The sequence below is a fragment of the Ciona intestinalis genome, unplaced genomic scaffold, assembly GCF_000224145.3.
Source record: "Ciona intestinalis unplaced genomic scaffold, KH HT000137.2, whole genome shotgun sequence".
Classification (NCBI taxonomy): domain Eukaryota; kingdom Metazoa; phylum Chordata; class Ascidiacea; order Phlebobranchia; family Cionidae; genus Ciona; species Ciona intestinalis.
The window spans coordinates 125,173-151,644 of record NW_004190459.2 but is presented as its reverse complement, the minus strand read 5'-3'; the positions used below and the strand labels follow the sequence as shown (position 1 = coordinate 151,644).

The 26,472-nt window shown below is 35.6% G+C and overlaps 2 protein-coding genes, 2 long non-coding RNA genes and 1 other non-coding gene across 5 annotated transcripts in view; 3 read left to right on the top strand and 2 right to left on the bottom strand.

Annotated features, from left to right (window-relative positions):
* Positions 1-125: 125 nt before the first annotated feature.
* Positions 126-13,049, bottom strand: LOC100184701. Its single transcript, XM_009863430.3, has 13 exons — positions 12,043-13,049; positions 11,670-11,770; positions 10,445-10,514; positions 9,719-9,823; positions 9,023-9,115; positions 8,470-8,601; positions 7,845-7,874; positions 7,022-7,177; positions 5,675-5,915; positions 4,461-4,664; positions 3,839-4,055; positions 1,610-3,643; positions 126-1,239 (listed from the first exon to the last, which is right to left on the bottom strand). The coding sequence occupies exons 1-13, from the start codon at positions 12,811-12,813 to the stop codon at positions 639-641; spliced, it is 4,755 nt and encodes a 1,584-aa protein (XP_009861732.2). The 5' UTR covers positions 12,814-13,049; the 3' UTR covers positions 126-638.
* LOC113475180 lies at positions 4,578-7,626 on the top strand. The gene is made up of 2 exons (XR_003396921.1): positions 4,578-4,666; positions 7,041-7,626. It is a non-coding gene; the product is annotated as an uncharacterized LOC113475180 (long non-coding RNA).
* On the top strand, positions 9,722-12,098 carry LOC113475179. Its single transcript, XR_003396920.1, has 4 exons — positions 9,722-9,809; positions 10,450-10,558; positions 11,550-11,617; positions 12,008-12,098. It is a non-coding gene; the product is annotated as an uncharacterized LOC113475179 (long non-coding RNA).
* Positions 13,050-21,453: 8,404 nt separating the features above from the next.
* trnaq-uug lies at positions 21,454-21,525 on the bottom strand. Its single transcript has one exon. It is a non-coding gene; the product is annotated as a tRNA-Gln (tRNA).
* A 731-nt stretch (positions 21,526-22,256) lies between these two features.
* Positions 22,257-26,472, top strand: part of LOC100182336 (coiled-coil domain-containing protein 170) — a 10,184-nt gene continuing 5,968 nt past the window's right edge. The window contains exons 1-9 of the mRNA XM_009863423.3: positions 22,257-22,439; positions 22,681-22,751; positions 23,166-23,208; positions 23,547-23,648; positions 23,938-24,048; positions 24,416-24,561; positions 25,084-25,234; positions 25,586-25,771; positions 26,115-26,243. Coding sequence (XP_009861725.1) covers positions 22,320-22,439; positions 22,681-22,751; positions 23,166-23,208; positions 23,547-23,648; positions 23,938-24,048; positions 24,416-24,561; positions 25,084-25,234; positions 25,586-25,771; positions 26,115-26,243 — 1,059 coding nt within the window. The 5' untranslated portion in view covers positions 22,257-22,319. The remainder of the gene's footprint in view (positions 22,440-22,680; positions 22,752-23,165; positions 23,209-23,546; positions 23,649-23,937; positions 24,049-24,415; positions 24,562-25,083; positions 25,235-25,585; positions 25,772-26,114; positions 26,244-26,472) is intronic.

Here is a 26,472-nt window from a genome sequence, read left to right as displayed (position 1 = left end):
CTGAGGAAAGTTGCTGATTTGTAAGAGTGAGTAAACCGCTATTGATATCAAGTTTCTACCTTACTTGGGGAGTTGGTAAATATTTTCTGCTGTCTTTTGGACAAACTATTACATAAACATCATACTTGATAACATGCAGATTGCAAGTTTATTATTTCTGTTAGACAGTATGGAAAAACAGGTAACTGTCCATAAGCACGACATTCTAGTGTGGTGAATAACCATAATACTGATTATGCACAGAATGGCATCAGAAGAAATTGAGTGAACCAACCATGATAAAATGAAAGTAGAGGAATTATTGCTAATATGGGAGGATAAGAGAGAACATTACCATTGCAGAAACATAAATAATAAGGCATGAAACTTTCTAAAAATTGAAACCAAATAAGTTAGCAGTAATAAACTTGCAAGCATAACTTGTGTACAGTAACACATAATATTGCAGTGAATAAGTCTAGATTATGTTCTTTCATTTAAGAACAACGTTCGTTACAATTGTCTATGCGGTTGAACATAGTAAAAGTAGCAATGCCTTTGAAAGGTGAAAGCTGCTTAACTTGAGGGTAGAATAAGAAAAGTAAGGTTAAGTATCTACAGTAAATGGAACATAATTAAAAACTTGGTAAACGAAACATTTACTCAGTCGTTTCTATTTTTCGGCAAAACATAGAAATAAAATCAACAGAATCTGATTCTTCTGGAGTGTTTTTTGAAGCTTGTTTTTGGGGTGAGTATTTGGATGTATAACGATGTGAGTAATATTCGGTTGGTGTGGAACGAATTTTCGAGGTGTTTGATAAGCGAAGGGTGGTTCGTGATGTTGTGCTCGTTGTTGTTGGAGTTGTCAAAGTTATTGAAGTAGCAACAGCATGTGATATGGTCGTATTGGTTACTGTTGAAGAATCCGTCATTTCTTTTTCAGCTACAGTTTCAGTGTCAATTTTTTCTGGAGATATTTTAGTTTTGGTCTCACTGACAATCTTCACAGTTTTATTTTCAGTACAAGGGAGATCGCATGAGTCTGTCTGAGAATCAAGCTTGGAAGGTGGGACTTCGGAATATCTTTCTTTATTGGCTGGTATATGATTATGGGATGTTTTAGCAGGGCTGGAATGATGGATAGGTTGATGAGATGTCATGGTTGTTGTGGTCGTGGTAGATTTGGTCAAATTCTGTGTTGTAGTGTTTTGTTCGAACTTGTTTTTTAGCTCTGTGGTTGGTTTGAAACCAGTATACCTATAAAAATGTTGAATGATTATCTTAATAAAAATGTATTTTTTTGCAATAAATTAAAAGTATATTGGTATAATAAACCGTTAGCAACTTAATGCAATAAATTTTGACAAAACACTTTTTTCCCGCTACCATTGTGGGCATATGTGTTCTTGGTCAAGACACTTAATGGCAATTTCTTAAACCCAGCGGTCACTAATGGGTTGTCCAAATTGTCATACCGAAAAAAATTTACCCAAAAAGTTACATATGTGGTAACTCATAAGCTGACATGAGGTGTATGAAACAGAACATCCGTGTTATACCGACTGTCATTTCCGACCAAGCGAGAATAAAGCAAGTTACATACATTCATTTAAAATCAAAAGCTTACCTAAATTTGTTTAGATGTTTTCCTGCTCCGACAGATTTACTTCTTTGTTGTTGTTTTGTTGGGCTTGCCAAATGATTAAATTGTGAAGTAAGTTTTGCTACAATGTTTGGCGCTGTTGATTCCACTGATGATTGCCGATTTCCCCTCGCACGATGGCGACCTCGAGTTTTTGGCGCGTTTAAGATAGGGGTTGTTGTTTTTGCATCCACATGGATGGGGGTTGTTACTTTTGTGTTTGCAGTATCTTCTTTGCTTGTCACTTTATCCATAGATAGTGTATTAGCTTGAAATTCCTTATTTTTAGCTGAAATGTCATTTAAGACTGGGCTTTCCATTGCTGCTTTGTCAGTTTCAGTTTCATCAATGACAGTGTCTTTTAGTTTAGAGTTTATCTCTTCAGAAATAGAACGTTTTACAATTTTTTCTTTGTTTTCTTTTTTGTTTCTTTGTTGGGAGGTTTCTGACTTGGAAGATTCTTTGCCAGATAAAATAGAGCTCTCGTCCTGTGTGCTGGTGTCAGTATGAACAGGATGCTCTGTTTCCAGATCCTTCCAAACATGATCAACTTGCTCTGAAAGCTTGTCAGTCATGATGTTCTTGTTTTCAGGAATATGGCCAACTTTTTGGGACAAAAACGCTTTGGAATCCAGTGGACTAGATAACCTACGATTAGATGCATAAGATGGATCAGTTTTTGAGTTGGAAGCGCCAAATGCTTCTGAATCATCAAGGAGCAAATTCCGACTTCTTCTTGTACAGGATCCATGATCTTGAGAGTAGGACCTCCACAGAAGAGTAGGCATTGTTTTGATCAGCTTCACTTCAGATTTCTCTTCAAAAATATCATCTCCACTGCTGCTGCTGGTGGTGAAGTCGAGTGGAAGGCTTGCTGTGGTGAGAGAGGAAAACCGACTGTTTCGCATGGAGTCAAGATCCAAACTTCGAATCGTTGATCTTCGGAAACGAACTTTTTGCTCAGGAGGATGGAATGAAGTAACTAGTGGTGGAGATTGTGGAGATTTTTGCTTTTCCGGTACAGTTTCGTTGGTTTCTCTCCACTTAGTGAAAAATGGATTTTCTGAAATGTTGTTTTTCTGTGGAGATTTTACAGAAAATCCTGGTGTGTTTGGAGAGGTGGGTGACAAACTGCTTTTATATGAAATACTTGGTGATGGAGTTATTGGAGATCTAGCTCCTAAACTTTGATCGTTTATGCTAACTCTATGTTGAGTTATCATATTTTTCACTCTTCCCTGAGGGATAGCAAGCCCGTCAACACCAAGTATTCGTTTTGATATCCTACGATCTCTAATCTCCTTCAAGCGTTCAAAATACTTTCTCCGGTTTTGGTTCGCACTATTGCTTCTGTATAAACTATCTCCTGCCTGTGACCGCTGTTGCGTGCAGTCATGTGACTCCTCCACGCTTGGGTTTGGTTTATCATCACTAAACAACATTTCACTCGCTTCAGCATTCGATGCTTTCCGATGAATCAAATGATTTGCATCAACGCTGAAATTATCACATGCACCATCACTTATCCTCCGCATCTTTATCTCCTCATCCTGCTGCTCTTGTTTAAAACTTGTCTCCGTATCGCTCTTATGCATCACCTGCATCGCTGGTTGAGTCTCGGTTCGATTCAAATTAGACCGCATCGGGCGAGTGGTAGCTCTTCTTCTCATCTTCTCTGTCCATGAAGATGAGAAGTCCTCATTTTCTGAACTCTCAGATGATGTGAGGACTTTATTCTGTGTCTTATGGACACTCAGTGGTACAGCAGTGCTTGAGATAGGGGGAGGGGGATCAACATCAGCTACTGGAGGTTCCTGATTCTTAAACCTCTCAAAAACTGCCTCCACAATCTGGATGTCCCAACTCACACTCTCTCTACTATTCTCCACACTGAAGTTGAGGAACTCATCCAAGTCATCCGGATCAAGCTCCGTCTTCCCTTCTGCTGCTTCATCTATTTTGATGCTTAATCTCTTCTCAACAAATGTAATTGGTTGACTCGTTCGACGCTTGTGTCTCCTATAATGGAACAAAGTAAGCTAAATAAACCAATACATATTATAGCTAGGCACAATAAGTCAAGCAGCAAATTGCCGCCATAGAATTTGGTGAAAGGGAAAAAGCTTGGTGAGCTTATTGTTACAAGTTGCGCTTGAATGAGCTTTATTTTGAAACAAACAAACTGTCGAGTATTAAGTTACTTCAGGAGCTTACCTATATATAACTGAGTCTTTATATTTTGGGGTCGGTTCAGCTTTTTTTGTCAGTGCAGGTTTGGGTTTTGGGGGCACAGGGGGTGAGTCATGTTTGGACCCACCAAGACGTGGGACCGGGAACGAAAAGCGGGGTTTGTTAGAACCTGACGGGGTGTTGGGAACTGAATCGGAACTGAAATCATCGCTCATTGTGACTTCATCGCGACGTTTTAATGCTGAAGATAAAAATATAAAAATTAATAAATTAATTGGAATTTAAGGTCCTTTTGTATGTCATCTTGTAAAAGTTAACGTTCTTAGAAAAATCTATTTTAAGTTAATTTTAAAAACATTAAGTTATTTAAAAAAAAAATAACTTAATGGTATTTTTATAAACATCAAGTTATTTTTTTAAAAAATGAGTCCCACACTCAGTGTCTGACTCAGCTCAGTGGTTAAAGCGCTCGCATTGTAATTAAAGGTCACCAAAATAACCACAAAGTTACTGTGGTAACTTGTATGCGGGCACGAGGTGGATGAAGTAGAAAACCAGATGTTTTAACAGCTGCCTGTGCCCACGAGGATAGGAAAGTGTCATTCATTATAAGAAAATAAACTTCAAAATAGAAATTAAACCTCACCTTTCAGATGAAGCGATTTCTTTGAAGATGAGTCTGATCTTCTCCTTGTTTTAGGAGGGAAAACCCCTATTCCGAGACCAGAAGATGAGATAGTACTTCCGAATCTTGACAATGTTGCTTTTGTTTTGTTTTCATCCATAGAAATGTTACTGAAGCGAGAATTTTTAGTGGGTTGCCATTCATTTGTTTGAACCCCATCTTCACCTGTGAGTATTTAATAATTAACCGTTTTTTTTATATATTTAATTAAAGTATTTTGTACTCTACATGGTCCTTAATGATGGCATGCCAAGGGGCCTCACAGTTAGTTCATTACCTCAACTCCCAGGGTGCTAACAACCATATAATGACCACTAGGTTGAAGCAATATGTGCTAAGTGTCTTGACTAAGGACGTATACGCCAAACAATATCACCAAACTACTATGCCATGGTATTGGACCCTATATTGTATTGGAAAAAGCAGTCAAATGACATTAGATTGTTAAAATGTAGAACTATCCTTGCATTCTTTACATCCATTAAAAAATTCCTGAATATTAAATGTACTTCCAGTTTTCTGGGAAATATTTAAAAAGCTTTGCCAAATATTTTAAGCAAACAGGCGAACCATAAGCACCTGCCAAGTTATATTCTTTACCCATTGTTATGTAAGCTTATTTGAATATGGCATTCATAATATTTGTATAAACAGCCAGTATAAGTAAGCCACAGCATAATAGCACCCAGGCATTTCAATTGTGTTGGTGGTTTATGAAAATTCCAATGGCTTACTGTCTTGGTAAAGTTTGTAAACAGTTTACTTCAGTTTGCAAAACACAGGTTAAGATTTACTAGCTTTGACTGACAGGTTTAAACCCCATGTTGAAAGTACTTGTCTGTTTTCTTCACTTGACAACTGAATTAGATCAGTTGACAAATGAACAAATAAGTCATATACCAAGAATGTTCTATTTTTAGCTTTGAAAATTGTAGAAAACATAAAAATAGTGCTGCTAGGACAAAAACACATTTTTGCAGCCCATTTTTAAAGCAAGATTTTTTCCTGTATCTTTTTTCGGCAGAATTTTTATATATTTTACCAAATTTATTTCTTATAATATTGTTAAAACTAAGCGTTTCAACACAGTTTTGTTTAATGCAAATACATTTCGGATAGAACCTAATACAAATAATGATAATATTCAATTGCTGTTTTAAGATAAATGCCTTTACCTGGTGATAAACTCAGTATAGATCTTTGTGCATGTATTGGAATTGCTGCGTGATGGTTCTTTATAATAAGTCGCTTTATATTATGGGTCCACAACTTCTTTTCATCAGCCGAGCGAGCAGTAAGGGTGTATTGCAACTTCCGTTGCTGCCCATGGTTATGGGGGGAGTAGTTATCAAATGGGAGAATGAGGAATCTTAGAGGATTGTTTTGAATGCTTTCCAACAACATTAAGTCAGAACACTGTAAGATAACGAGAGGTTTAATATAAAGAAACTGTTTCTAAATAAAATGTAGCCCACAAAAGAAATAAGAAACACACTAAATGATTAATATGCTCAGGTGCTTCTATGACACTGAGAGAGGTTTAAATTAATGGGTTTTATTTAAATAAGGGACTGACAGTCCCTTTTAGGCGAAATATATTTCTTATGTTGTACAATTTGTTGGACTTGATTTTTGTCGGTTACGTATTTCATAGCACAAGATCCCTAATAGGAAGTAACTCGTTTCTGATTAAAATGTAGCTTTCAATAGAAAATTGAAAAAAAATATACTAAAATAATTATATGCTCCTATGCTTCTGTAACATAAACTATAAGCAATGAAACAGAAACAGAAACATTTAAATTCCCTTTTATGTTCTTTGTTTTACCTGTTGGTCATTTTAAAGGGTTAGATAAAATTTAGATAAAATAAATCTTTATCACTCAACCAGAATTAAAAGTAGTTTAATTTGGAGCAAGTAGTTGTTTAAAGTGAATTTAAACACTTGACTCAAGTAGTTTAAATCAAATCAAGACAAAAGAATAAGTGGTTTTATATTTGACTACACATCTATTGTATACTATTGTACATTAAGTTAGTTCAAGGGTTTGAAGTCTTTGTATTGTAACTGAAAGGGTGGCCCCTTATTATTGTTAAGTGCAGTATAACTTTTTAATTGATTGAGCTACTTTCTTTTGAATTAGTTCTCATTGTTATTTAATACCTGTTATTTAATACACAATAGCTGCGGAAATTTTAATTTTTGTTGTTAATGTTTACGTTAAGAGTAATTAATCATATTGATTTCCTTTTAAATCAAATTATAGCACATGAGTGTTCATACAACGTGTCATGCTATTTCCACCAATCGCAAATACAAATTAATTAATATTTTACAACACATTCATACAGTTATGTGGTTAATGTGTTTGTTACATTTAGGAAAGTTGAAAATTAATCCAATCTACTATAACTATTAACAAAACTGTCAAACTTCAGAAAGATTCGCAACTAAAGTGTTTGTATTATGATATAATCACAGTGATAAATACCGTGATATAAACATATGAAAACATTCTTACCATGATATGAACTTTGCAGACAAGGAAACCGTCCTCTCTCCTCTTTGTGATGAGGATCATCTTGTCAAAGAGAAAAGTCAACCTCTCATTCTTTGCACCTTGCAATTTCAGTTGGCCCTCCATAGCTAACTCTCCGTAGGTCGTAAGATCATCTCCCTTCGAAGAAATATTGGTGAAGGTTTGCACGCGTGTGGCATCAGTCAACAAATTATTGTGGTAACTCTGCTGGTGGTTTAAATAAGACCCACGCAAAGTTCGACACGAACTGAAGACTGATGTGGTAAAATTTTATCTTGAAATTTAAACTATGTATCCCACAACATAACATTTAAAAGAAAAATATGTTTTTAACTAAATAAAACTAAATGAAAAATAATAAACTAAAATGAAAAATATTGAATTATTAAACAACCAACAGACAACGAACGAAGGATATATTTTTTCATTTATAACTATTGTTTAATTATAACTATTGTTTAAACAATTATAGAATAGAAAGTCAAACCATTAATTAATAATTCAAATCCGAAAAGGAAATTATTTGTGATTGTTCAAACAATTCTGACTCATGACATTACAATGGTTAAGCAAAAACCCAGTAGCTCTGCTTTAAAAAGAAAGATAATAAAATCGACTATCTTTGTTTACTCATATGTTCAGAGTAAGATTGTTATGAATAATCCAATTCAAGAGCTCTGTGCGGCTACCGGTTGTTTCTGTAATCATGTAATTCAAGAGGGAAAAACTTGAAATGCTTGAAACTTAAGCACACTTATGATATAAGCAGTCGTTGAAAACATTTCATATTTCTATGTTCTCTTACCCTCCAATTTGTGAGCAGACTTTGGATTTCCTGCAAATGAAATATTTTGCATTAATTTTATATATTTGGGCAGAAGTGAATACTTTATTTAAAATTTTGAACTAGAACGTTCAATGCAACGAAATTTCCTAAATTATATTTTTTAGTTTGATTTGTAAAACTTTTTTGTTAGTTTTTGTTTTGCAATACTTTACACCAAATTGGCAAAGATTTTTAAGTTCTAATGCAAAAGCATAACAAATGCTACAAGGCATAAGCAAGGTTACAGTAAAGGCAAATACAGTATGGGCTTGTGGCAGTAAATATGTCAAGTAGGATCGACAAGCAGGAATTTTGGAACACGTCATTGTAGGATTGTGTTATGTGTCAATGTTATTCAAGCATTACATATCGAGAGCACGGATTCCTTTACCCAAATCTAACAATGAAACAAAATATTTCCCTTTATATTTAAGACTGCATGAAACATGGATTAGGTAAGTTTTTACATTTCAATGAAAAAAACAAACAAATTTGACCAAAGGCTTTGTATTTTGAAATTAGCTGCCAAGAAAGAATGAAAACAAGGAATCTTTTGATGTTTACCCAAGTTTGTTAATTTTCTTTAAATAAACTTTAACCGCACCTGTACATGAACTGCATCTTCATGTTTTCGCTTCATTTCATTTATATGATGCGCGATGTACGTCATTGTGCTTAACGCACGCTCTATGATGTCATAACCTTCCAGATCCTTCTTACAGTATTTGACGAGCTCCTGTGAAGGTTGACACGGTTGGTTTCAACTTAATCCACTTAAAATTTGGCATTAACTTATGTGACACTAAATGAACTGAGACGGGCATCTACATCATGTAATTTTACTCTCAACGTCGTTTGCCGCAGACTAATCGCTTACAAGTATCAGTGTAACAATTTAAGTTGCATCAATCAAGTTATGTAACACAGTGTGGGTAATAAACAAAACTTACATATTGGTACCTTGTTTACTCTTCACAGATTATAAGTCATAAACCACAATATATGAGGCAGTTTTTATTTATAACAGATGAGGTAATGAAAACTGTTAGTGATTATGATGGTGTCCAATTATTAAATACAGTTTTTGGTGAAAAACATGTTTTTTGATAAACAAATAGGTATATTGGTATTCAATACAATTATTTTGTTTAACCTACTTGTAATATAAGATGGTACTTAAGAATTCGTTGTACTGGCTTTAATAAATAGGATCCTAATGGTAAACTATGACGAAGAGAATCCTGTTGATTCTGTAGAAACAGAAAACAGTTTTTAATTTGTCCGATATGTTTAACTAGTACAAATTGTATTTATAGTTTTATAGTCAATTTTTTATAAAAATCAGAATTAACTATAAAATTAAATCACCCAGAATAACTAAATATTAAATTTGTTCATTACCTTTTTAATGTATATATAACGGGGTGGGGGGAGATGGGGCACCTTTAGCACATAATATCCAAATTTTCTGATCGTGTTTTAAACAAATGACAATGGTCTATGGGAGTTGTGAGTATATGGTTTATAATTCTTTAAATTTTTATTGTTAACTATCAAGGGAGCGAAAAAATGGAACAAAAAGGTGTGCCATGTTCCCCCACAATACTATATTTGTTTTGTTTTTTTTTGTATAGCCCATATACAGCCCAGTTAAATATATATTTCAATTTATTTATGTATTTTTAATTGAATATACAAGTATAAAATTGAATAACCCAAAATAAATATTTTAGATTTCTTCTTTAGAATAATAGTTTTTTTGGATATACATTATATATATATACATATATTTATATAATTTAAAAAACATATAATTTTAATTTCGGGTATGTTTCATTCAATATCCAAAATACCTTGAAGAAGTCAGCCAGGGTTGGAATCTTCATACATCTTGTTAGCATGGCTACTGACCCCGGATATGAAGTGCAGTATTCAGTATACGAGGTGAATGAAACATCCTGGTAATTAAATACTATTGGTAAACTAGGGGGTGGGGTGACTCAGTGCAGTTTATGTGAGAAATAGTTTCTGCTTTAAAAATGTAACAGATGGAATGTATTTAAGTGTCATGTGAGGTTGAAATTCGTTGTCTCAAATATTTGCCATACTTTTGCTTGCTTTAGGAGTTTTGGGTTGGAATTTGAAATATTTTAAAAAGGGTTTCTGTGTTTTTCATAGTTATAGGCTGTATTAAAACGTTTGAATTTTTTGAATTAAATGTGTTAATTAAACAGAGCGAAATTTTGGGGGCTTTCTGGTACTTTCTCCTAAACCCTCAACAAACAAGCATGACTGCAGTCATATGCTATATAAGGCATGAGGAATATTTAACTTTTTGTTTACCACTACCCCCATAACCTTTGTTTGACATTCTAAACTTAGTAAGCACACAAAATGTTGCAACGTGTAATAAATTGGTGCTTATCATATTGTTTAATGTGTGCACTACCATTTAAAATTTGCATTTAATATTAAAACACGTTGATAAGCAGTTAAGTGAAACCAAATTCAATTTAAATCATTTTTTGGTGTATAGAAAGCACATTTATAAGTACATGTATTTATTTTGTTGTTTTTACCTCAGATACAAAACAAGCAGCAATCTTCACAGGATTCCTTTCACAGTTCTCAATGTATGACAAAAAGCCCCTGCAAATTAGAAGCATTATTTTCTCATCATAACTCAACAATAGGTAACTGTATATGTATTTACCATTTAATACAGTTTTTGTTCAAAATCAAGTGTTTGGGTTAAAGAAAAAGTTACATTTATATCATTGTAATACTATTTTTTGTCGAAAATCAAATGTTTTTGCAAAAAATATTTTATTAAATCAGTGTGAACAGCTGCGGGTTAAAATAAATAAAATATACAAAGAACGGAGACAAAAAATACACAAAATGGTCTTTAACCCAACAATTGAATGTAATAACCATATCAACCATTGTGCGTTATGTTTGATAATCTGAGATCAATAAGTCAATGCACGCAAGCAGCGATCGCTAATTCAACAAACTACCTTCCTATGAAGTGTTGACTTAACAAACGTGTCTAGACAATAGCAAACGATGGTCCAACACGAATGCCCCATTTACCAACACAAAATAAATATGATCAAGCCAGGATAACATAATAAATTAAACTAATTTTCAGGGGCCCTATTTTAATGTGATATTAAATGTTTTTAATTGAATTTAGAACAGTATTAAGCTGTATTTGAAAAATCTGTTACAGACTGCTCACTAAACGGTTTAAATAACAGCAGTACCACATCAATTAAAGTTTAATTAGGGTTGAATAACACACATTTTAGAGAATTTTTGCTCAATTTACCATTAAAATATTGGGTTCATTTAAAATTAAATAAGTTGTACTTTTAATTCTGTGGTATATATGGCTTTTTTAGTTTCAAATAAAAAAAATTGTATTTAAATATAATTTTTTTAATTTTCTATGTTGGGAGGTTAGCTCAATGTTAAACTTAGCATTATTCGAATGAATCTCGTGCCGGTTTGTTTTGACATGAGTTGTGCGTCAGACAACCTCCCTTTACTTACCTCCTGCAGCCTTTTTCATGGAAACAACAAACCACAAAGTTCGTGTAAGCACCCGCTGGTAAACTCTGATATTATTAGCACTCGCCGTGTAATTATGGCTCCCTAACCGTTTATTTATTTTTTCAGATCAACGTTAAAATACCACCCACTTTTCTGGATGGAAAAATGTTTAAGCAATTTAACTGATAAATCAGGTGAGTGGTTTTTAAGTGGTGAAACATACAAATATAAAAAGGCAATACAAACCTGTTGAAGACATAAATATCTTTAATGTTTCCAAACAAAACCTCAACATCAGCAGCAGAAATGGGAAGTTCAGGTGTATTCTTTATGGCAAGAATGTAACCCTAATGTGAATAAACAGAAATTTAATTTAAAGCAATAAAATTTAAAAAAAATTGTTTTCCTTTGAATAAAATTTTAATTAAAACTATAACATCAAGCATGGTGTGGTTAGTATTTTGCACAATCCAAAACTTAATTAAATTTTTCTAAGCAATAAAACAGTAAAAAGAGTGCGCTACACTCAACTGCATACTTAACATTTTAAGCCAAAAGTTTACAAGTGTTTTGTTTAACTTTAGTGGTTTTTATGAGATGAAAATACATTCAATCTTACCGCCAAGACATCTTCAAGTGCCCGGACAAACATTCTCTCAGTTTCAATGAGTTCTAAGATGATTCGGTCCACGTAGGTAAGATGAGGGTCAGCCAGCATTGCCATTGTGGAAACGGGGGAAAGATGGTCCACTTCCCTCAGTTTCTTATTAATGTCTCTCACTGATACAGTGTTGGGTTTCGTAGTAGGAGGATTGAAGCGCGTATTTCGAGGAAGAGTTAAATGCTTGCTCACTCCATTTTCTTTCTTTAATGTCTTTGGAGGCAGCTCCGGTGCTTCATCATCACTACCTTCCTCCTCCTCTCGTACAGAGTCATGGAGCCGGAATGTCTGAGATGTTTTTCTTGGAACAACTTCTCGCACATCAGGGAGAAGCTCAAACGTCCCGTGTCGGTACGAGGTGACTTGTCCATTCTCACCTGTGCTTGCGCTGCTGAAATAATCGCTTCCTCTTGATGTTCGGGAGGAAAGAGTTGAAGTGACGGAGCTTAAACTCATCGGACGACCACTATCTCTCGATCTTACATCACAGGAGTCGTCGGGGGTCTCGGATGTCGTTGTGGGTGAAGCAGGGGGGGAGGGGAAGCAGTTGGTTACAATCACATCAGCGTTGTGAAGGTAAACCCTGCACCCTGTACTAGGTTGCTCTGGATTTGAACCACGTTTAAAATTATATTCATTCTGGGTCAAACCAGTACTTGTAACTTTATCAGAGATCTCAGATTCACTTCTGGTTCTTACACGGTTTGTTGTAGGAGCTGTGGAGAGCATCTGACCAAATAACTTCGCATTAATCCTTAAATGGTTTTCAGTTTTTTATAGAATTCGACAACTACGATCTAAACCTTTAACAAAACATAGCCTACGTTTAAAGATATCGTCCCATATTCACAAAATGTAAACAAAATTAGTTTCTCTGCAGGGAATTCCCCAAACTCAAATCGAATTATATTTCTAAATAAACTGAATCGTTAATTGATGTGGTTCAAATAAAATCTAATTTAGAATATTTTCTATATATAGGTAAAAATTATCAATAAAATAATCAGTTATAAATTTACGTCTTAATTGGCTGACACGATTTAGACCAATTATCATTCTAAACATACTTTTTCGGTCACATCACTTCGTACAGAATCCTCAAGAGTAAAATTAAATCTACCGCTAGCAGGAAGGATATCGTATAAAATATCTGATTACGTCATTCTGTTCTCCAAACTAGCACGCCACTGAAGAATCCCGTTTTAATAACTCGGCTTTCGGTATTGCAAATGTCTAGACTGGTAAACAACGGCGAGTATGAATTAGCAAACACCGTCCAGCAGGTGCGGTACTAATAGCGCACATAATAAATCCTCGTCTGCCAGCGAACAGCGCTAACCCGACCGAACTAGCGTACTAAATGACGCACTCAACTACGATAATAAAACCTTCACAGAACTCCTTTTTCTCGCGTGTTAACCTCGCACTTCGTAACGCTTCGATGCTGAGTATGACTCTCAAGCATAACTTGCGTGACCATACGTATTAAGCAGATAATACAAATCGGGAGACACTAAAACTTTAATCCTAATGTCGTTTATATGCTGAAGGTATCTCGTATATGCTTGATCTGAACGACTAGGTGCATTTCCGCTTTGGTTTTCGAGAAACCTGTGTTTACTGTCTCGGGTTTAACCATGTCACCTGAGCTGTATAAAACAAAGCTAATAGCCACAAACGCCAGTCTGTCTGGTTCATTTAAGAGAAAAATTACCGTCTGCCGCTTCCTGGGCCGTTTGTTCATTAACTTCATAGATCCTTTACTTACGCCATTAAACGTTCGTGCTGTCATATTAACAAAGGCATCACTTATCGTCCAGTCGTGTGACGCCGTGGCACACTGTCTCAATTCATACAAACTCACTTTTAATTGACGTATTACTACGTACACAGTGACGCTAAGTTTCATTGGTATCGTGAAACAAACAACAACAGAACATAACCAAACCATATTTGAAACTTTAAAATGACCCGAGGCAACCGAAAACTTAATTTTTGGAATTGGTAATTTACAAATTTGTCGGTAATAATCTGATCAAAGATCGGGTTTTTACCACCAGTCATAACTTGCACTGAATCAGTCGAAATTACCGATAAATCCAAATAAGCTAAAAATTACGTCATACATCCTGAACAAGCTAATAATTCGAAGTTGAAGCTTACGTAACTAGGCGTATTGTTTGCTTTGCAATAAATCTAATTGTCAACTTGTGTTACGTTTTATCATCGTGCGAAAGTAAGCGGACTGGAACGTTGCGTTTGAAGTTTTATTCGGCTATGTTAAATACTGCGAATAAATAATCTAATAAAACGTAAAGGAATTTTCAATTTGGAGATTTTAGGATTTTTTAATTATTTTTGTGGGAGATTTTTAAACAAAGTGTGTAATGTTAGATGTTACAAAGCTTTTGATAAACGCTTTTAAAAAAACATATTGCATACTACATATATAATATATAACATTACATACCAGACTAGTATTAATCAAACCTTTTACATTTACTAATTACATCCATAATGATCAATGGTAGGTTTATCTAACGTCCTTAACAAGTGATATCCCGTGGTTGGATGATTGCTAAATAAGCGGGTATCGTAGTTACCCTCACAACTATTATATAAGGTACCTATGGCTTAAAATCTATGATGCAAGAAGTCGAAATTGTCACGTTTATTATTACGGGATAGAAAACGATCTCTTATAGAAACGACAGCTTTCGGCAACTTGTTTAGGCTTATGTAACACATTTGTTTCACTGCGAATCATTCTTTATCATTTTCTTGTTTTGTTAAAATAGTTTTACACCATACCAAACAAAAAACAACCGTCAATTTGAGTAATTACCAAAACCTAGCAACCCTGAACTTAAAATACCTACAGGAAATATTATATTGTTTCTCATGTTTACCAAGCGTACCACGAAGGTTCTTTACTTGAAATGTAAACTGTAAACCGGATAGCATGCAGGAACAAACACGCATATCATATAAGCATTTCTGACTTAAAAACTATCCGGGATTCGAACGATTTTGGCAGAAAGTTGGCAGCTTAGAGGTAAATGCAAACTACCGTGTCAATACTTTGACTTGACTATTCACATAGCTACATTGTGAAAGCTAAACTAGAAAGCGGTTATACGGGTTATTCTTCCATTGTTCATATTTCCTCTGAGGTGGAAGTCCAAACCGTCCAATTATTTTTCCGAATATCTTTAGGTTACAAAAAGCAAAAGGTGAAAACCTTTGGTTCTGTTGAAATGTACACCAACCACTTCCTATTTAAACACAACCTAGCAAAAGGTCTTACGTGTGATATATTGACTGTACACTTATTTATGCCTATATTTTATTTTTTAGATCAGTATTGGCATTAACCAATTCCTATTCGCTAATTTGGCCAATTTTAACGACAGTTTAAATCTCGTTATATTTTATCATCATACATTATTTTGACAGGTTGAAATGTAAACGTTGCGCGAATTTACGACGTAATATAAATTTAACAGTCGAGGAAACTATTATACAAGCTTATATTTCATCGCTAAACACACCCAGTTTACGAGTGCGGGTTTTTGGGCTGTTTACGAAGAAAATGATTTAAATCCGGGAATTTAATCGTTGTTTTTTTTAGCTTTTATTACGTTTGTTTTGGAATGACTAATTTGCGTTTTACATTATTTCCTAGAACGCCTGAGATGACTAGAATTGTTTTAACGTGTATTTTTCAGCGTAGTTTAATGTTGCGGAGCGACAAAGTTTAAGTTTTGATTGTTGATATTCGAGATATGATTATGACGTGATAGTCGCGCCATAGGTGTAGTATTCGCCATGCACACGCGCGTTCTCCCAAAGGCACCACAGTTGTTCTGTGAAACCCCGCGAGTCCAAGTGCTTGTCCCGAAAACAAGTTGGCAGTCGGCAGCTGAAACTCACGTTTTCAAACACTTGATAAGCATCTAACAGGTGATCGTTGCATCCTTCCCCGGGGCTCTGTTACGTCACCGAATTTGAAAATTAAGGTAATTAGGAACTGAGGGGAATTAATTAAGTTTAGGGAGTTTTAGCTCTACTTTACTTGGGCGTGGTTGTGAAATATGTTAATAGCCAAGGGAACAGGACCCGGAGGTATGCTATAGCGAAGCTATTGATAGGTATAATTAGATATTAGCTAAATCCTGACTCAAAGGCCACTAAATTCGCTTGGTCGGCATGTAAAGCACATTGTTACCACATACAAACACGTTAGCATCGGTGGGGATTACACCGTTGGTTTGCGACCCGAAGTCTAAAGGGCGGGCACATAACAGGGCGTGAGGTTCGGTGCTTGGGAGCAATCGAACACAAGTTTACAACCCTACTTCACACTGTAGGGCACTTATACGGGCGACACTTATTATGACAGCACAATGCTCTTTGTGAAGTATATCGGCCCAGTTTCGGTCATAGATGCCGATTGTACAAAGAAACAAACCCCGGTTTTGTTGCTCAAATAACCGACGTTTTTTAACTTCACAAAACGACGTAAAATGACGTCACACGGGTATAAAAGCCACAACGTACGAAAAGAAACATTTGTAATTTTACCTCCACGCTAATTGAGAACAGGCTACTAATTGTTTACGGCTCGCTAATCCGCAATTACAGTTTAACGTTCACTCGGCATTTCTCGCTTTGCAAGGTTTTGAATAATTAAATAATTATGGGTCGGAGCTAGACCGAGTGTAACAAGTAAACTGCACGGTATACCAGCCCACTGCATTGTGGCACACTATATATATATATAATTATTATCAATTCAAATTTGGGCATGTAAGGCAAGCCCAAAGTTTCGGGTTACTGGATTTTGACATGGCTTGCCTCATGTGCGTGATAATATTATTGGGCGCAAAGGCGGGGAAATAAATTCCAGCATTGGGTTACTGGCGTCTGCTTGAGAAGTAATTTCGCGCAATAAAAGTCAATTTTCCCCACTCGAGATAGACTGATTCGGAAAAGCTTGATGTAAATGCGATAAAAGTCTGTTTTGTACCATCGTCTTAGTACAGGTTACGTCATGGCCATACAGACCACTTAAAACCAGCTAAAACTTTCGTAAAAAACGCACTTAAAATCTAGGTCAGCGGATGCTTTTAAAACTTGGACCCCAGTCAGTTGTAATTCACAAAAATCTCACTGGCGCTACAATAAACAGACTAAGCTGTCATAAGTTGAACAGTTTACACTCGAAAGTGTACACAGAAGGATTTACCTTGACGGAATGTTGAAGATTACGTTTCCGCTTTTCCGCCGAAACTTAAGTTTTCATAGAAAGACGTTTCCCTTTCGGAACAAAGAAACATTAACTCAACGATACGGTCCGACTCATTGGTATTAAGAGAATGTCCGACCACAACGACCACGCCACTGCCTGTTCTCCCCTGACTGCTACTGAACAGTGAACCTCGCTGTCTATTTACAATTCCTTGCCAAAGGAAGAGATATTGTCTGGGCAATATCTAGTGTTTACTAACTTAATATTATTTATTTCGGCTCCCTTTTCTGACTCCCAGGCGTGAAATTAGCAGGGTTATATAACTTTTGCTCCCCTAAACTATTTCTAGCTGAATCAATATTTTGACAGGTTACTCGAAGGCCACCAACATGGCGAACCTCAAGGAGCAGAAAACAACCGCCTTCCCCTATAATATATTATTCAATTTGTCCACGGCAGTTAGCCCTAAACTAATAACAAATAGATGCCGATATGAGCTTTCAATTTGCTCCGGTAAATGCATTAAACCGGTCATTATCATTAAGCGGTACTTGGGCGCAAGTGCCCAAACCAATTCGTCAGTGGTTTGTTGTGATAAGCAGCCAAGCAATTTTCACAACTCCCTAGTAATCTCTGCTTATTTTAACGCACAACTATTCGATGTATTTTAAACGAGGTGGTTCGTAAGGTTACTTTACGATTAATCCTCTACCAAGAACAGATTTTTTTCTGGTAAAACGTCCGAGCGGTCAGCAACATTCGCCTTAGGGCTTAACAAAGAATTCAAGTACCGACAGATGTCTTCGAAAACCGCACTTGTTGTAAAACAATACTTCTTCTGACGTAACAAAACAACTACGAGGGTTTAATTATGGCGTGATAATTAAAAGTATGGAAATTTTAACCACCTGCGAGCCCTCGTCTTCGCGCTGCATCAAATTCAAATCTTCGTTTCAAATTAACTTTAAAAATTCCACTTGCGCAACCCTGCCTTGAAGTTCAACTTTTTCTGCCTTTTGTAATCTGGTGGAATGTCTTGCAATCAAGAGCGGAGGTGTTCGCTTTCAAATCTTCCTGAGTATCATGGCTTGACGTAGCGGCTAGAACCTCTATTGACGTGCACGACAGCAGTTAGCAGATAGAGAGTGCCAGTGCTGACCAATATTTTTTGTACTTTTACAAAAACATTCCATTTTATGCAACATTATATAAATGAAATGGTTTAAAAACGAATTGATTTATAGTTTTATGGTAATTTGTTTAGAAAATTCAATATTTTTTATTGTGCAGCACTGGTTACGACATGGGCCATCTACCCGTCACGCAACGAATAGCTCTTGGTTTCCTATTTCCACCTGTACTGCAAGTTGGTCGAAATACAGAAGAAAGCTGCTAACCAGCGTACTCGAGGTGGCGGTTTAATTGCCTCGCAGCCAAGAAACCGGTGCTGTCAAGTCTCGATTAAAATGAGCTTCGCCAGACGTGGATAGAATGCGAAGAACGCGTCGAAAATTGGCGGAAAATTAACTCTGAATTGACGAATTCCGCCGTCAATCTCACTGACTCTGCTAAATAAAAGCAGGTGTCGTAAAATGGCCGTCATGGCTGGTTGAATACACCCGTGTGCGTGACAGTTTAACCTCGTATTACCTCTGGTAAATAAGCCCGGGTGTATTGAACCGCGCGTCGTACGAAACTTGCCTTTGTGGACATGGCTATGTTTCATTGTTGTTGGTACGTCGCCAACCCACCCGTTCATCTCGGTTTGTTGAAATAGTCACATTTTTATCAGTTTTGATGATGTATGTTTCCTGCGGTAAGGAAACCGTGTGTCGGAATCAGCTGTGTACTGTACACAAATATCCTCTCGACATAGAAGCACCTTACGGCACCAATGGCTACTCCACTCTGCAGGTGGGTGAGTGAGTGGGTGAAACGCAGTGGTGAAGTTAAAATTGCGTCCGGGATGTCTCCCAAAAACAGGCCATGGTCCAGCGACGAACAGGAATGCATGGGCCGTCGGTGATTTGTCAAAACCTATTATCAGATTCGGATCGCAGGTCCGATGACTTTCGTGTCGGGCGGAAAATATTTACATCAAAATAACGAAGCTTTGTTGATAAGCTTGAAGGCGAGCACGTTCTTTTCATGGGTGTTTCTTACGCATTGAAAGTCAATCAGCGTGTCTTCTATTCGAGGTGAATTAAATAATGATGCGCTCGCCCTTTCGAGGTTAAGGCTCCACCACTGCCAGCACCTGTGTGTTAATTGACCGCAAGTTGTAATGGATTCAAGGTTGTGTTAAAATAGAACGCAGTCGTGGTTTGTAGCGTTCACCCTTCGTGCAACGATAGCTCTGTTTTCATACAGTGAATTTAAAGGTCTTAGGTCAAATACCACTGAACGCAAATTTTAAGTCGAGTCACCGGACAACTTGTTTATCCACAAACACTACTGAAATACTTCGCAGTCATGTTCTGAAAAACCGACTTGCACGGTTGTTTATATCGTCCACGTGTTGCAAGCAAACTGTTTAAAACTTTAAACCTCTGGGCTTGATTTTCATAAACCCCGCGCCCTAACTGTAACAACAGCGAAAAGTTATGTGACCCGTAAATGAATGTGGCAGCTTAAAATCTCGCTTCGGCGTAAAGTTGCGCAGTGAGCTTGCTGAACGTTACATTTTAAACAGGGCAAATGTGACTTATGCAACGTGAAAGGGTTTATACTACCTTATATTCATTATAGTATGGTGACGGAACATTGGACATCTTTCCATTATATTTTCTCGTCCCATTTGGTAGTAAACAAAAAAAAAACATTAAAAGAATTATAAAACCCTAACCTCACGACTCCCGCCGTTGTTAATCGTTTAAAACACGATCAGGATATTTGGATAGTATTTGCTAAATGTGTCCCGTCTTACCCCACTCTCTACTGTATATAAAACTTTTCGCATTTTTTTCGCATGTGGTTTTATGTAGCGGCTACCATTCCGTGAGAAGGCTCGCCTGACGCAATAGTTGACTCGTAGTGTTGAGAATAGACGACAGTCGCCCACCCCAAACCACTAATGTGCAAACATTGCTATCAACACAATCTTCCGAGTGCGTTGGAACATGCTATTAAAATAGCATTAGCGTACCACTGTGCGGTTCTTTGGTGTGGCTGTTTGTTTACATGTAAAAACACGTCACCACTTTCCTATATTACGAGAATCGAAAACAACGATGTAAAATGTGTTTTTGGGAAGCCTGCCAAAATATAGCGATGAAAATTGTTTTTCACCTTTGCGAGTTATGATTCAGCTTGCCTCTCGCTATAGGCAATAAAATGACGCATACGCAATTTCCTTCAGTCGATTCAGCGGGTTGGTATATGCTATAAACCACACTAGATTTTTAATACGAAAATATTTTTCAATAGCCTATATCTTAAATAATGATTACTAAAGTGTTTTTTTCTGTTTTTAGGCGGAGTGGTATGTATTGATTAACGAAAACTGGTATGCATTGATATAGCGCTTATACGAACTTATTTTATACAGCAAGGTGGGGGAACATGTTGGGGTCACCCTTTCATTCTCTTTTCTTGCCCATTTAGTAGTAAACAAAGAAGATTCAAAGAATTATAAAACCGTGTTCTTACGACTCTCATAGACCGTCGTTGATTGTTTAATACACGATCAGGATATGTGGATATTATGTGCTAATGGCGTGTTATCTTCTACCACCCTTCTATAAATACATTCGTACTTAAGTTGTTTACAATACGACAATCGTAGGAAATACGTATCATCTACGGTTGATCGAGTTCTGCGTATTTTGATTCTTTATTCCGGGCTTAGCGACAGCGGTCTAAACGTTCAATCAAAAATGTGCACACGAACAAAACACTGCGTCGAAATAACAACATAAAAGACAACATAAGCCGAAAGAATCTTGTTTACCGAGAAAAACCGAGCGTCGGCGAGACAGCGTTTTCAAAACCTATGGTGCAACGTATTTTATGAGGTATTCCATTTCCTGGTTTAATAAACAACATTTTTGGGATTTCGAATTTAACAATTGCTTTGAATATTAAAAATACCAGAAAAAAAAACATTATTGAAAAGGTAGAGGTCCCGCCGAGATTTGAACTCGGATTGCTGGATTCAAAGTCCAGAGTGATAACCGTTACACCACGGGACCGACGCTCCAAACCATGCGAAACGTATTATCTTAACAGAGACGCACTACTGACATTGGACAAAACTAGATTTTGTTGGGTAGTTATGAAGTTATGCAATCAATTGTTTACTGCAATTTATTTTTTTTGTTATTTCTTTTTCGAGTTTATATGTTTTTGTCGAAGCAGTGTATGTTGTTAAACTTTATCTAAAAGAGTCCAAAATACTAAACACAAACGAAAACGTTGTTGGTCTTTAGTGGCTTCACTTTCACAAAAGTTTGAGTGCTTTTCAACAGGCCTTGAACCTCTGTGTTTCAACAACTGATGCGGTGTAATCGAAAAAAGCTAAAACCACAAATTTAACCAAGCAAGCTCCCCGAAAGCGTGAGAGGGATCACGTGACAGCGTCAAGATTACTATTAAGCGGCGTCGTATATTGCTTAGCAACGTGGATTGTTTTGCGACATCGCGTTTTTTTTCGACATCGCGTAATTTGTTTCAATATTTACGATCTGTTGCGATGGTACAGCGTTAGGTAGACCTAAAGCAAGCCGGTTTTACTGGTATATTACATGAAATACATCGGACAGTTTATCATTAGAGATGGTTAGAATATAGCTTTAGTTTAATTTGTAATCCATAGTATTACCATTTAGCTTAATGTCTGTGGTTTTTAATCGTTACCATATAAAGTGGGACTCTCTCACTTTAGTACTATTTTTTGGTCTAAAGTCTTTCTATAATTTTAACATTTATATATCTTCATTATAGAGATAAGTTGGTTCGTTTTGAGAGAATCAGCAACATTGAAAAAATGAATTCGTTACCAAGACTGGGACGTCATGATAACTTGATTGACGTCAATGAAAACCTCGGATTAACTTCTTTATCTTACAACCCAACGTCATACTCACCAACACGAGTTGTTTCAGAGGTTTGAAATAACCAAATTCATAGTCGAGATAACTATTTTTAGGTTTTCATATTTCCTACGCCGTGGCACACTGTTTGGCACTGATGGCCACAATGTATGGGTGCGAGGCTCGATGCTGCTATTATTGCAGGCATGCGTGTCTTTGGGCAACAAACTTAACGGCAAATTGCTTCAACCTAGTAGTCACTAATGGGTTCTAAATTGTCAGCCATACATTAAAAAAATATTCAATATTTTTCAGCTTCAAGAACAATTGAAATCATACAAAAGAGAGTTGGCACGAAAAGATGAATTGATAAATGAACTTTCAACGTAAGTTTATTTAGAACACAGATCAAGCAACCTTCTTGCGAAATATTAAAGTTAAATATTTGAAACAATTAGATAGCTCTACATAGAAACATAAAAATAAGAAAGACAGTACTATCATACTGGCATAGTAACACAGTGGTCAGATATTAGTCACCTCTTTACCTAAAATGCTGGGTTTAAATCTGAATGTGATGAATCCAAGTTTTTGCTACATATAAAAAAAGCAAAAGCTAAATCAGGAGTAATGCTTAATATTTACTAAACAGAAAATAACATCTATTCATTTATTCATTCCTAAAATAAATAAAAAAAATCCCAGGTTATAAAAGTATTAGGAATAATAGACAAAAATAATAGGATTTTTACCTTTATGTTGAAAAAGGAAAGTTTAAGGATGTCATTATTTGTTTGCAGATCTCCAAGGATAACTCACATACACCACCCACCACCAGTGAAGGTAAAAAGATAAGTTACAAAACAAAGCATAAGAATAAATAATGTCGTTATGCTGATTGATGGCATTCATTCTTTAATAATAATTAAACTACATGACAACGTTTTTAATCCTTTAAATTTGTTTTTATACATTGTAAGAAAAACTTACGGGTATACGATGGCGTAATGTTTTGGCGTATACTGTGAATGTTTCTTTACCTAATGGTTGACAAGTTGAATTATTTTGATTATCTGTACAGTAGGGTAGGGGGAAGATCAGGATATTGGGATATTATGTGCTTAAGGTGTCCCATCTTCCCCCACTCTACTATATGTGTTATATTTAGTATTTACCCACAGTTGGAGTGCCCACAATATCGAACAGACACAACGTTCAATTCAGATTCGGCCACTGTAGAGTTGGCTGGAGCAAAAATCAAAATTGAGAATTTGTCTGCTGAGGTAAGTCAAACGTGTTAGGTAAGAATTTTACAAACTCAGAATTATAAATATGAGTTTAAATTTAAAAACATAAACTATATTTGTGAATGATTTTTGAATTACCATATGTATATTAGTACAGTTATTACTTGAAGAATCTAGTTTTATTTTTTTGAGGTTTATTGTATGCACATAACATGATGTGAAAATTGTTATAAGAAGGGGCTCAAGGACAAAAATGAAATTGTTTCCTCTTGAATAAAAAACACAATTTTAAAACATTGATTTTAATATTTAAATGTGTTAATAGAATCATGATTTGCGGTCACGCATGGATTTAAAAGACAACCATGTTAGAGAACTCAAATCAAGGCTGGAAATTGCTAAGGAAAACTCAGCCAAGCAAGATGTTATGTTGCAGGTGAGATGATTTAAACATTATGAAAATCAATAGGTCACTAGTATTCTGTGTCAATTTTACAGAAGAAACATTACTGATGTTAATAATAATAATATATACTAATACATATAATTTTTTTCTTTGTTTTTGGTAGCGAAGATGTATAAACATTTTAAACGAAAAGACAGGATATAGCAACAAAACAACAGTTGTTAAAACACGCTTACAGTAAAAAACGTATTTACATTTCGTTGGATTGTTTTCTTCCATTGTGACCCCAATTGTCAATTAAATTTTATTCATTTTATTTCAACTGTTTTCTTCCATTTTAATCTTAATTGTCAATTCAGTTTAGTTTATTCAATTCTACATTATTTTTTATGAACAGTCGTTGCGAGATCGTTTATTTTCTGCTGAAAATCAAACTGGTGAATTGGAACAAGTAAGCACGAGGGGAAGCGCAACAATCCAATCTCTGCAGAAGCAAAACAGGGAGGCACAGGATAGAATTGTGGAGTTGGAAGCTAGATTAAGGTAAATGTTGATATATCAATCTAAATATTTAACTAATTGTGGCTTAAACAAAATTTAAACCACAATTATTCTCCAGGGACGCGGGGTAGCCTATTTACTGCATTTCTCTTTATTCTGTAAACAAGAATTGTTTCATGAATATTATTCATTATCATAACTTTTTTGCTAAGCTAATTAACAAAAATTATAGACAGTTATCTTTAAAGCTTTATAGTTCAACCCGGTATTGATGTTTGAATATTTCCCCATTTGTTGATTTAACAGCTCTGGAATTTGAACTCTGTATGTGTTGGTTTTGAAACTGATGTGGTAGTTCTGTTTAAGTTCCATTTTGAATTTATAGTAGACCTATCCTAATAATATTGTATAAAACAGTTTCCTTACGAGTTCCGACTCCCATAGACTATTGTTAATTGTTTAAAACACAATCAGGATATTTGGATATTATGTGCTAAATGTGTCCCGTCCATCCCTACCGTACTATATGTTAAGTTTTATGTTCTCACTTCTATCCATACACAGGAACCATGTACTGAATAAGGAAGAATCTGAACAATCAGCTGAAACTTCTCAACGCTCATTCCATGATGCGGTTGCAAGGATGGGAGATGCAATTAATGTTGATACAGAAGGAGGGCACATGGATGGGGCAGTAGAAGCTATAGTGGAAAAGGTGGGAACATTGAATTAATTTTTTTTTCATAATCCTAAAATAAAAAAAAACGACATAATTTTTTTGGTTGTAGCAGAATATGAATACAGAAGTTTGCAATTTAGTAACATGGTTTGTCCAATTTGGTTATGCTTGTCTTGAATCAATGAATGCAACTATTGGATGCGGTGGGGCAACATCAGTAGTTATAGCACAGATATAATGTTTTATACACCTGGCGCCAGCTTACAAGTTACCGTGTATTTTACTTTGTGGGTGATTATTTGTTTGCGATTTTTAATTTGTTTTAATGTGTACATAGCAATTTCGACAATCCATAGGAGACCATTGTAAATTTTTTTTATTTTTTAGGCCAAAGCAATGTGTCAGGACAATCTGCTTCTTCAAAGCAAACTCCAAACCATGGAAGATGCATTGAATGCTCACACATTAGAAACCAAAGCAAGTCGTGAAACAATAATGAGGTTGGTGTCAGAAGTTGGAAAAGAACAAAAAAGTGTTTCGGAGAATACAAATCAACTCACTAAGCTACAGAGGGTAAGTTTTGATATTATGCTTTCTGTTTAATATAATTCGTGAATTCTTTTACACGAATTTCGATTAAATAAATAAATGTCACCTATTTTCCTTGCGTGGGGAAAAAATATCAGATCTGAAAAAGTGTGTTATTTTATACATGCTTAATATGTTTTCTTTCAAGACAATCTGTGTGTGCCCACCGGGTTGGAGCAATAGCCATTAAATAACTTAAATATTTGGTTTTGTCATTTAATTTGTAAAATGGCTGTTAAGTAATTAAATAATTTGGTTAAATTTAACTTGTAGCAATAGTTTACATACCTACAGCACATAACATCCATGCACTATTTTTCCTTTCCAGGACTTAGATGATGCAAATTACAGCAAAGAAGGATTGGAAAGAGAAAACGAAATGTTAAAGGAGAGAATTGCAGCCAATGATAAAACATGGGCGTCATCTAGGGATGAACTTTCACAAACTAATACAAAAGTAAAAAGTTTACTTCATTCTTTATCATTGGAAATTGAAATAACCAAAACCCATATCTTACTGTTGCACAAAAACACAAAATATCAATATAAACTAAAATGCATCAAAACACACACATACATCACTGTGAAATCGTTTTAAAATAAATATGGTTCCCAAATGTTTTCATGGGACATCTACCAAACTTATCTATACACACTAATGTTACTTGTCTATTGTTTAGATCACA

Excerpts from the sequence above, each read along its gene's own strand:
- LOC100184701 (XM_009863430.3), bottom strand. The coding sequence starts at position 12,813 with ATGCTCTCCACAGCTCCTACAACAAACCGTGTAAGAACCAGAAGTGAA. Across the intron at positions 7,178-7,844 it reads GTCTGCTCACAAATTGGAGG|GGAGATGATCTTACGACCTA; the intron begins GTAAGAGAACAT and ends ATTTCTTCGAAG. Across the intron at positions 5,916-7,021 it reads TCTGCAAAGTTCATATCATG|TGTTCTGACTTAATGTTGTT; the intron begins GTAAGAATGTTT and ends GTTATCTTACAG.